Source organism: Canis aureus, chromosome 22 (genome assembly GCF_053574225.1).
Source record: "Canis aureus isolate CA01 chromosome 22, VMU_Caureus_v.1.0, whole genome shotgun sequence".
NCBI lineage: Eukaryota > Metazoa > Chordata > Mammalia > Carnivora > Canidae > Canis > Canis aureus.
In genome coordinates, this window is record NC_135632.1 from 49160810 (window position 1) to 49173265 (window position 12456).

The 12456-nt window shown below is 36.7% G+C and overlaps 1 protein-coding gene across 7 annotated transcripts in view; it reads left to right on the forward strand.

Moving 5' to 3' along the window:
• Positions 1 to 12456, forward strand: part of FBXL2 (F-box and leucine rich repeat protein 2) — a 110707-nt gene that overhangs the window by 67032 nt on the left and 31219 nt on the right. For 2 of the 7 annotated variants that reach the window (XM_077865938.1, XM_077865942.1), the window contains 4 exons: positions 454 to 508; positions 1006 to 1080; positions 4105 to 4152; positions 5374 to 5468. In XM_077865938.1, coding sequence (XP_077722064.1) covers positions 454 to 508; positions 1006 to 1080; positions 4105 to 4152; positions 5374 to 5468 — 273 coding nt within the window. Of the gene's footprint in view, positions 1 to 453; positions 509 to 1005; positions 1081 to 4104; positions 4153 to 5373; positions 5469 to 12456 lie in introns of those variants that run through there. The other 5 variants (XM_077865939.1, XM_077865943.1, XM_077865940.1 and 2 more) reach the window with 4 other exon arrangements.

Sequence of the window (12456 nt, forward strand, 5' to 3'; positions counted from 1 at the left end):
GCTGTGTTACATGAGGCTCAGGCATCTGAGCCTGTTTGGTACATCTACTACCAGAAGAGGGGGTTTGTACTGTGTGTTAGGGACATGAGAATTAGAAGGATTTAGCTTTCCTGAGGCTTAGTGTGTAGGAGATTAGACAGTTGGTTTTTGAATAGGACAAGTTACGATCTGCTATCTCATGTCCAGGTCTTAGAACAAGGGACTTAAAAGTTTAATGGGTTTTGTTTTAAGGGGATTTTTGTAGTGTGTCTAAAACAGCTTTGGAATATGTGAATATTTAATATTTCACAGTAGTGATGTAAAAATTATAATGAGCTTGTATATTGCAAACTGAAGAATCTTGAAAAAATTTGTGATATATGCAGATGGCATATTAGATTTTATCTTTCAAGTTGTAAATATCCTAAAATGTTAATATCGTCTCATTTTTTTGTTTTTCCCCTTTCTTCCTAGAATATTTTCCTTCTTGGATATAGTAACTTTGTGCCGATGTGCACAGATTTCCAAGGTAGAGTATTAACCAGATTTTTGTCAATCAATATTGAGTTTTATTATAATGAGAATGAGTTTTAGTTCAAACAGGCAGTTACCTTTATTTTTTTAATTTAATTTTTTTAAGAGAGTGTGCACACACGCTTATGCATAAATGGGGGAGGGGCAGCAGGACACAAGGAGAGAGAGAGAATTTTAAGTAGACTCCATGTCTAGTGCAGAGCCAGTGCAGGGCTCAATCCCATGACCCCAAGATCATAATCTGAGCCAAAATCAAGAGTTGGATGCTTAACCGACTGAGCCACTGAAGTGCCACAAGCAGTGAACTTTAAATATCATCTTTTATATTTAACCTAACATGGAGTTACTATAATTCTATATTTGATAGTTCACTTAATGTATATCAAGAATAAAAGTTGGGAAATACAAAGGTTGAATCAGGAGTTCCATTAACAGTCTAACTTAGTGTGTCCGTTTCACCCCCACCTCTCCTCCTGTACCTCCCCACTCCAGGCCTGGAACATCTTAGCCCTGGATGGAAGCAACTGGCAAAGAATAGACCTTTTTAACTTTCAAACAGATGTAGAGGTAAGTTAGCTTTATTTTAGACAAAAGACTTTTTTAAAAAGATCAGTAAAATGGTCACTCTTTCTTGCCTTTTTCTTTTGCTGCATTTAGATTTAATATGAAGGTGTCAAGGTGTAATAGAGAAGAAAAAAACCTGGAAGGTATCTGTGTACATCAAGACCAAAATTCTGCTCGTATTTTGCTTTGGCTCCATATCAGTGACAGACTACTTTTCCTCCTTGTTCATGTTTATAGCCCTAGTATTACTGCTCAGCTTTTTATTGCCCCATACCTGCATCATTAGGTATGTTCAGTGCTTAAATCTTAGGAGACTCCTGACAAATATTTATTGATCTGAAAGATCCACTGAGAATTCTAATTCAGCATCAAGAATAGAGAAATGGCAGAAGTGTGGTCCAGGAGTGAAGCTGAAGATTTGAGATATCACTCCAGCTCAACCACCTAAGCCATATAATCTCTCAGTGCTTCAGTTTTATTATCTATAAAATAAAGAAGCAAAATAATCCTTAAAGCCTTTTATAATTCCAGGATTCTCATGTATTTATCTGGGAATATGTGAATATCTCCATGTAAGAGTGGTAGGCCTGACCAAGTGAGAAAAGTTTATTTTAAGACAACTTGTAGATTAAATACCAATTTATAACCAAAAAGAAAGAAGGAAGTAATCTTCATTGCACTTAATAATTATCTAGATACTGTTTTAGGGGTGTGGAGGTTCTGAAGTTTATCAACCCAATATTAGGAAAACCTTACTCATTTCTAATTTAGCCAACTCAGTTACAGTCATGGAGCTGTATTTTAATTCAGTTTCTCACATAGCATTTTCATCATGTGTTTTTGCTGAAATGTATGTTTTGTGTCTTTTTTTAATGGATCAAGAAATCATCATGCTTAACATTGAGATGAGCCCAAACAGTTCCCTGCAAGTTACTTCACCTGGTGTTACCTAGGAGAACTAAGGGTCCATTGTGGAGGCCCTTCCGTCCTTCTATGGGTTACTAGCTGGAGAGTCTCTGATCAGTCTCACGGCAGTGGAGTAGAGCAGCTGCAGCAGTGGGGTAGAGCACAAGTTTTCACTCTGGGACTCCTCCTGTGCTGTGGTGCTCTGAGTTTGGAAGGGTCACCCCCAGCCTGGGAAGATACTCTCAGTTCCTGTTTTGGACTGTGGTCCCTGGATTAGGAGTTCTTTGATGTTCTATCCAGGCTTACTAGCAATGATTGCAACAAGGTCCTACCGAAACATGCTAATGTGTGACTCCTCTTCATAGAGCTTTGCTCATTGTGTTTACTTAGTGATGTTGACAAGCACATTAAATTCCAAAAATTGTAGTCATTTCTGCTCACCAAAGGAGAGTCATTGTTTTTTAAAAATTTTTGCAAATTATCTTTTCTCTTTTGTGGTTCTTACTGTCCCCTCAGTTTTCTTTCATGATTTTTCCAAACTGTACAATTTTTTGGAAGGCATATCGAAACTTTCCAATTCAGATTTTAAAGAATACTAGTTCAAGTAAACAGCACAACCTTGTACGGAATCTCAGCTGACAGCGGACAGTGTAGAAATACTTAAGAGCACTTCCACTAAAGGAGACACTAGTGTACAGGTCACCAGTTGTGTAAAGAATTACATGTGAGAACTTAAAATAGCTGGCACCATGTTAGTCTAGTCTAGTCTAAGACTAGTTAGTTGCCCTTTTGGGCTGACTACTTGAATCCAGATTGGATTATGAACCAAGTGTTGGAACCCCTATATTCTCTAAATAGGACCCATTGGATAGTCACCTATGGAATAATTTGAGCATCTCAAATTATTTCTTCAGGATGAAAATGATGATTTATGGATATGCTGAGAGAAGAGAGAATATACCAAGGTTCAGGATTAATATACTAACAGTATTTACTATGTGCCTAGCACTGTTTAAGCAACTTCTATATAATCAATTAATCTTCTCAAAAACACCATATTGAAGAAACTGTGGCATAAAAAATTTGAATAGCTTACCCAAGGTCATTCATCTAATAAGAGGAGACAGTTGGTACCCTGAATAAAATGGGTTATGTGACTGTTTCAGAGAAAAGGTAGAATAAAGCATCCAGATGACAAGTGTGCATTTTGCTTTTCCTTGAGAATGATTCTTCCCAGGGTATTATTTCCCTGATGTTTAAGCATTTACCAGGCCTTTAAAAGTTGGACGTTTTTTGTGTCTTTATGGTTACTAAAGATCCCACCCAGCCAAAAATTAGAAATAACCAAGTAACATATTAATCTAAAAGTTTTAACTCCAAAAGTCCCTCCATTTAGGCCTTATTTTTTTCTAAAGCCCTTTATTTCCAAATCCCCATCTACAACATATTATCTAAATGGATAATTGACTTAAACTTTGCATTTGGAGATGGTTTGCCCGTTTTTCCTCTTAGCTGGAAACAGTGGAGCAGAAAATACTGAATGTAATTTTTTTAAATCTCAGTACAAAAACTTTTACTCCAAAGAAAGAATAGAAAGCTTATATAAATGTGACTGACTTGAAATGGAGAAAAATATGTTGTGTCCTCCATTTGTAGACATTGCTATGGAGACCTTTTTGTTGTTTTATTCTGTACTTAAATATTTATCTTGGACTTCCAAGTCATAGTCTTTTTTTCTCCCTAATGACAAAAATGTCTTAACTTAGTAATACTCAAGAAAGCACAAATAAAGCTGCTATCAATATCAGAGTGTAGATTTTCATCTTAAGATGTTAGCCAGGTAATGATATGTGTGAGCCCTGTTCCTGTGATCCTGTGGTTTGATGTGTCCTACTGTATTTTTAGTGCTCACAGTTCAGTGCCAAGATTGCTGTTTTATAAAGTGGGGATAATAGTGTTTTTTTAAAGACCAGCATGGCCCTTTTTCATATTTCCTCCCTTGTGGAGATAGTAGTTGTGCAGCCTTTGAATCAAATAAACCTGTTAGAACCTTAACTCTACTACTTACTAAGTGTAACCTTGGCAATTTAACCATTTAATTTCTTTATTTGCAAAATGAAGGTATGGATCCAGTCTGTATTAGTCAGGATTCTCCAGAGAAACAATAGGGTATGTATATATACAAATACGTAGATTAATTATAAGGAATTGGGTCATGTGATTGTGGAGGCCAAGAAGTCCCAAGATATGCATTCAGGAAGAGGAGACCCAGGAGAGCTGATGTGTAGCTCCAATCTGACCTGTGAACCAGCCAATGGGGTAAATTCCAATCTGAAAGTTAATAGGTTCCAGACCTAAGAAGAGCTGATGTTTCGGTCCCAGTCCAGAGACCAGAAAAGACCAGTGTCTCAGCTCAAGCAGTCAAGTAGGGGGGAGTTCCCTCTTACTCAACTTTTTTTACTCTATTAAGTCTTTAATTGATTGGATGAGTCCCACCCACACTAGGGAGGGCAATCTAGTTTATCCTGTCTACTGATTCAAATGCTAATCTTATCCAGAAATACTCTCACAGATTCAAAAGTTTGTGAACCCTGTGGCCCAGTCAAATTGACACATAAGATTAATGATCAAAAGTTCATGTCAATTTAGCACCCATACATATTTAATCTCAAATAAAGACAATAACAAGATCATAATTCGACCTAATGTGATACAAGTATCCAATATACAACCACACACACAAAAAGAAGAGCTAAAGTCCTTGAGTGATGTTCAGAAGGTGTTAAAAATCGTGCCTGAAAAAGTGAAAGTACTTAATCAATGTTCATTTTTTTCCTTTAATGTATTTGCCAGTATCCAGCCAACATTCCTATTTCAAAGCAAATGTGTTTAAGTAGGGGATTGCTAAGGAGGTTGAGGAGGAGCGTTTATGACACATTTTCAAACTTTTAGAGTGGTAATGTTTAGCTAAAAGGGAGTTTCTTTTCTTTCTTTTTTTGAGCAATATTGTTTTAGATTGCTGCTACAGCCAGTGTTCCCACAGCTGACCTCAGAAAACCTTGTAATTGGTGAAGTAGCTCTGAGCCCTGGGTAGAAGAGGCCTAACTCCAGGATTGAAACTTCCAAATTATAGTGCACTAGAGTTTTTTTAATACCTAATGCCTAAATAGAAAACATTTTTCGGTGCTTGCAGCTCTTTTTTTTTTTTTTTTTTTTTTTTTTTTTTGCAGCTCTTTTATATACTAGGAACAGAGTGGGATATTGGAAGAATGTTCCAAAATAGCTTCTTTTAACCTGGAAAAATATATTCAGTTTCTAAATTTCAGGTTAGTATGCTGTTAGATAAGCAGCATGGAAAATAAGATTTTTTCCTAACTTTTTTAATTTAAGGGTCGAGTGGTGGAAAATATCTCAAAGCGATGTGGTGGATTCCTGAGGAAGCTCAGCTTGCGAGGCTGCATTGGTGTTGGAGATTCCTCCTTGAAGTAAGTTGAATCCACAGTGACTCACTTTGTCATAGCAGCTTTGTAGCTGACTTGTCATCAGCAAAAATAAACCAAGATATTACGTGCTTTTCTTCTGTTAAATTCTCTCTATTGTAATTTACATAGAGAAGTGACAGAACCATGACTTGGGAGTCAGTAGGCCTGGGTTAGGGATACAACTTTAGGACAAATTATTTCACCTCTCCACTTCTACAAAGTGAAGGTAGCTATAGTTCCTGCATGAAACAACACATATGAAGTGCCTGGTGCATAATAATGGTTTACTCCTCTGTTTCCTTCTCCACTTTTCTGATCTTCCTAGTTTCGTTCTCATAAGAGTGACTGTCTTTTTATATATTATGTGACTTAACAAAATAATTCTTCCAAAAACTTCCTTAGCACACCTGGAATTTTGCTTACTCATACTGGTATGAAATTATCCACTTGTATCCTATCCAAACAAATGCTTGCCCACCTCTTCTTACTGGATAGCCATTATTTATTGGAAATGTTATTAATACACTGCTAAGGATATGTGCTTTTCTAGAGACAAGACATAATTAAAACCTTTATATTCTCATCCTTGTGGCCTCTACTATTTCTTGAGGTTGTCTAAATTAGAACACACAGTGCCCCCCTAGAACCCTGGGACAGACTTTGTCTCTTGCAGACCTAAGCATCGCCACTGTGTATATCAATTGCAACTGCCAGTAGAAATGTGCAATACATAGTGATTACAGATAGTGGAATTTGTAATTGAAACATCTGCTATACCATTGCCAAGAAAATGATTCATAACATATTTTAAGGATCAAAACACTCCTTATAAATGTTATGGAACAAAGTTTTTTTTTTTTTTAATCAAGAAATTCAGATCATCAGACTAAATTTTATGCTACTTCAAAAGCTTTGTAAACTGATGGAATAGATTGATTCTATTTTAATACAAAGCTTAAATATATCAAATAGATCCTAAGATAACTTATAAAAGAGAACATAAGTTTAATAGTGGTTCCGTTAAAAAAATAGTGGTTCCATTAAAAACTAAAAAACTAAAATGTGAAGATATGGATTGTCAATGAGGAATATCAAAGAAATATATTCTTATCTTGGCAATTAGAATAAAGCCATATGTACTAGCAAAACTATCCTGAGGCTAAGAATGTTAGTGGTTTACTGTAATTTTTATAGTAGAAATCTATGTTAATATCTTACACACTTTTTTTAGAGAGAGAGAGAACGCATGCATGTGAGAAAGCAGGGGAGGAGCGGGGAGGAGCGGGGAGGAGGGAGAGAAAGAGAGAATCTTCAGCAGGCTCCACCCTCAGCAGTGTGGAGTCTGATGTGGGGCTCAGTCTCAGAACCCTGAAATCATGACCTGAGCCAAAATCAGAAGACCTACACTAAACGACTGAGCCACCCAGGTGCCTTATTATCTTATACATTTTTAATATGTGAGATCAGATTACTGTGAGAAATAATGATAAGCATAATTCTAGTATATGACTCAGAAGGAATTTCGTTATCCTTCCAGTTGTTTATTGTAATCACCTAAAGCCAGCCTCTACTCTGCCCCACTTGTATATTGTTGTTTTGGTTGGAGGGAGGCTATTCATTTGCAAATATTTATTGAGTACACCAGGTACTGATCTAGGGAATGGAGATACAGTAGTAATCAAAATAGATTAAAATCCCAGTACTAGGGGCACCTGGGTGGTGCAGTGGTTGAGCGGCTGCCTTTGGCTCAGGTCATGATCCCAGGGACCTGAGATCGAGTTCCCCATCAGGTTCTCTGTAGGGAGCCTACTTCCCCCTCCGCCTATGTCTCTGCCTCTCTTTGTGTGTCTCTCATGAATAAAGAAATAAAATCTTTTTTTTTAATTTTTTATTTATTTATGATAGTCACACACAGAGAGAGAGAGGCAGAGACATAGGCAGAGGGAGAAGCAGGCTCCATGGATCGAGAGCCCAACGTGGGATTCGATCCCGGGTCTCCAGGATCGTGCCCTGGGCCAAAGGCAGGTGCTAAACCGCTGCGCCACCCAGGGATCCCCAAGAAATAAAATCTTAAAAAAAAAAAAAATCCCAGTACTAATGGATCTTATATGTATCTTCTCTGTAACTCTTGCTGTATCATTATATATGAAGTCCTGTGGATTGTTAACAGCTTTATTGAGATCTAATTGAGATACAATAAACTATGCATTTAAAGTGTACAATCTGATAATCAAGATAATGAACTTAGACATGTAAAAGCTTCCTCATGTGCCTTTATAATCCCTTCTTCCTACCCTGTCCCTGCCCCATTGCTAGGCAACCATTGATCTCCTTCTGTCATTATTGGTTAGTTTAAATTTTTAAAAACCTATATATAATTATACACACACACATACACACACACACACACACACTGTACTCCTTTTTGCCTGGCCTCTTTCACTTTGTATAATTGTTTTGAGATCCATCCATGTTGTTGTGTGTATCAATAGTTCGTTCTTTTTTTTTCTTAAGATTTTATTTATGCATGAGAGACAGAGAGAGAGAGAGAGAGACAGAGCGAGAAGCAGGCTCCATGCCAGAGCCCGATGTGGGACTCGATCTCGGGACTCTGGGACCATGACCTGAACCAAAGGCAGACAGACGCTCAACCACTGAGCTACTGAGGCGTCCCCTAGTTCATTTTTTTTTATTGCTGAATCCATTTTATGGTTATACTACAAAATTATTCATTTCTCCTTTGGATTCTTGCCAGTTTGCAGCCACTAAATATAAAAGTGCTATGAACATTTGTGTACAAGATTTTGTATGTCATACGTTTTCATTTCTCTTGGGCAAATACCTAGGAGTGGAAAGACTAGGGATCCCTGGGTGGCGCAGAGGTTTAGCGCCTGCCTTTGGCCCAGGGCGTGATCCTTGAGATCCGGGATCGAATCCCATGTCGGGCTCCCAGTGCATGGAGCCTGCTTCTCCCTCTGCCTGTGTCTCTGCCTCTCTCTCTCTCTCTCTCTCTCTCTGTGACTATCATAAATAAATAAAAAATTTTAAAAAAAAGGAGTGGAATGACTAGGTGTATGTTTAATTTTTAAAATTTTTCAAGCTTTTACCAAAAAGGATTGTATCACTATATATTCCCACCAGAAGTTTATGGTACTTCTAGTTCTTCCACATCCTTGTCAACACTTGGTAGGTCAGTCTTTTTTATTTTAGCTTTTCTAATAGATACGTGTAGTAGTATCTCATTGGGGTTTTAATTTGTGTTTCTAATGATTAATGCTGTTGAGTATCTTTTTATGTACTTTCGCTATCCACATCTTTTCTTTGCTGAAATGTCTGTTCAATTGTGGGGGAGTTGCCTGTTTTTTTATTAGATTGGTTTTTATCTTACCATTGAATTTTGAGAGTGAGATTCTGCATACGGGTCCTTAATCAGACTTATGTTTTGTAAATGTTTTCTTGCAGTCTGTGGCTCATCCTTTTATTCTCTTAACTGTCTTTTGAAGAGAAGTTTTTCATTTTAATGAAGTGCTTTTAGTGATGTGTAAGATCATGCTTTTGGTGATGTGTGAGATCTTTGACTAACATATAGAGTCATAATGATTTTCTCCTGTGTTTCTAGAAGTTTTGTAGTTTAGATTTATGATCCATTTTGAGTTGATTTTTATATATGGTATGAGGTATAGATTGAAATTCATTTTTTGCATATGATGTATGATTGTTCTAGCACTGTATGTTGAAATAACCACTCTTTCTCCACTGAATTGCTTTTGCGTCTTTGATGAAAATCAGTTGTCCAAATAATTGTGGAACTGTTTTTGTACTCTCTATATTTTTCATTGCTCTATTTGTCTGTCTTTATACCTAACCACATTGTCTTGATTAAGTGCAGCTTTATAAGTTTTGAAATCAATTAGTATAAGTCCTCCAACTTCATTCTTCTTTCCAAAGTTGTTATGGCTATTCTAGATCCATTGCATTTCTTTTTTTTTAATTTTTAAAAGATTTTATTTATTTATTTAACAGAGCAAGAGAGCACAGTAGGGGGAGCAGCAGAGGGAGAGGGAGAAGCAGGCTTCCCGCTGAGCAGGGAGCCCTCATGCAGGGCTCGATCTCAGAATCCTGGGATTGTGACCTGAGCTGAAGGCAGAAGCTTTAACCAGTTGAGCCACCCAGGCACCCCAGGCATTTTCAGATAAATTATAGAATCAGCTTGTCAATTTCTACAAAAATCTTGCTAGGATCTTGATTTAGGATGATATTGAATCCATAGATCAATTTAGGGAGAATTGACAACAATATCAAGTCTTCCAACTCATGAACATAGTATATCTCTCCATATATTTTGATGTGTTAAAATTTCTCTCAGTATATTTTACAATTATTAGTAGTATAATTGTACACCTCTTTTGTCATATTTATCCCTAAATGTTATGAAATGTTATTATAAGTGATATTTTATATTTCAATTTTTGATTGTTCATTGTTAGTAAACAGAAATACTATTGATTTTTGTACATTGATCTTTTATCCTCCAACCTTGATAGACTTGGTTTTAGTAGCTTTTTTTTATTACTTTGGATTTTCAGCATAATCATGTCACCTATAAGTAAAAATAGCTTTTCTTCTTTCTTTTCAATTAGTGCCTTTTCTTATTCTTAACTTATTGCACTGACTAGAATCTCTACTACAGTGTTGAATAGAAATGGTTAAATAGAAATGGTGAATAGACATCCTAGCCAGTTCTTAGGCTTAAGGGGAAAGCATCCAAATATGATGTTAGCTATAGATTTTTGTTGTTGTTGATAAGCATCAAATTGGGGAAATTTTCTTATATTTCTAGTTTGTGGAGAGTTGTTTGTTCGTTGTTTTTTTTTTTTTTAATTGAGAATGAGTGTTAGATACTGTCAAAGGCTTTTTTTTTTTTTTTTTTAAGATCTTATTTATTTATTCGTGAGAGACAGAAAGGCAGAGACATAGGAAGAAGGAGAAACAGGTTCCTTCAGGGAGCCTGATGCAGGACTTGATTCCTGGACCCGGGATCATACCCTGAGCCAAAGGTGGAAGCTCAACTGCTGAGCCACCCAGGCATCCTTGTTAATGCTTTTCCTGCATCTTTTCTTTTGGATGATTGTATGTTTTTTTTTTTTTTTAATTTAGTTAGCATGCTGAATTACACTGGTTGATTTTTGAATGTTAAACCTGCCTTCTATCCCTTGGATAAACAAAGTTTATTGGATTTATAAGTTTATAGCTTTCATAAACTTTGGAAAAATTTTGGCCATTACTTCTTCAGATATCCTACCCCACCCCTGCCCAATCTCCTGTTCCTTGAGAACTCCCAGTCACTTGTATATTTGATTACTTGAAGCTATCCCACAGCTCATGCTCTGTTCTTTTTTTTTCCCCTTTCTTTCCATGTTTTGTTTTGGATAGTTTCTATTGCCATGTCTTCAAATTCACCAATCTTTTCTACCATAATGTCTAATCTGCTATGACTCCCATCCAGAAAATATTTATTTTAGCCATTTTCTGAAAGTTTAATTTGGGTCTCTAAAAATAGCCCTGATGTCTCTACATAACACATTTAGTAAACATAATGTTTAATCTTTATGTAGCTCCATAGAACTCTATTCTATAGAACATAGTTATAATAACATATAATATCTTTGTCTACTATTTCTAATATATGTATCAGTTTTGGGTCAACTTTGATTGATTTTTCTTAGGCAATCAAGAAGGAGAAAAAGGAGAAAAAAGAAAAAGAAGGATGTATTTTCCTTCTTTGAATGCATGCCAGTTTTTTTGCTCAGCGCCAGACATTGTGAATTTTATTTTGAGTGCAGAATATTTTTGTATTCCTATAAATATTCTTGAATTTTATTCTGGACATAGTTATTTGGACATACTTCCTTTAAGATCTTTTTTCTTTTTTTAAGTTGTTAAGTTGGACCAAAGGCATGTTTAGTTGAGGACTAATTGTACACCTGTATACTTTTCAGTGCTCTACCCAGTGCCCCACAAATTAAGACATTTTTCACTATTGGCTTATGGGAATTGACACTTTTGTCTCTGGGTGAGCTCTGGCTGTTGTTCCTTCTGTGCTTTTTGATGATTCTTTCCCTGGCTTTGGATAGTTACCCAGGATGCATGCTCTGATTAGTACTCTACTGAATTCTTGAGGGAAACCCTCTGAATTTCTCTGTGCCCCCAATACTCTTCTCTGATAACTCTAATCACCTTGGTCAGATTTTGGCTCCATATCTTCAACTCAGGGATTCCACAAGGCTCGAGGTTAGTTCCATAGCACCAAACCAGAGCTCAAGGAGCAGAGAAGAGTGACATCTGGTTTGAAGCCAGGTTTTGGAGACATTTGGGTACTGCATGGAAGAATCAGGACTCAACACTATAAATACATTGAAACAGTATTTCAGGAAAATGTGGATGACTTGCCAGTCCTTATTGAATATGTTAAGGAATAAGTAGTGAATAAGAGATATTTAATTTTCCACTTTTGGCCTTTCTACCAACCCACAAATCATTGAGGAAGTTGCCCTTCATGACTCAGTATCCTCACCAGTAAGTGGATGATTCTTCATACCAATCAACTACTGATCCTGTCAATGGCCAAAGATAATTTCTTCAGGAAGACCCTTGAATAACCAAATGACAGCATGGCACAGTATAAAAAAGATTCAGTCCCTTTGCTTCCAACTGATTTTTCTATAGAGAAGAAAGAACAAGGAGCCATGCCTCCATTCTCAGATGTTCACCAAGGTGTGGGTTGAAGGAGAATTATGACTGATATGTAGTCAGTCTTGGGCTTTGCTTCTCAAAGTATAGTTCCCAAAGTAGCAGCACTGGCATCACTTGGGAATTTCTTAGAAATGAGACCATCAGTTTGTCAAGGTATACCATTAGAATCTGCACTGTGACAAAAACCCCAGGTGTTTCATGTCACATTAAAACTTGAGGAGCACCAGTACCTTAGTCA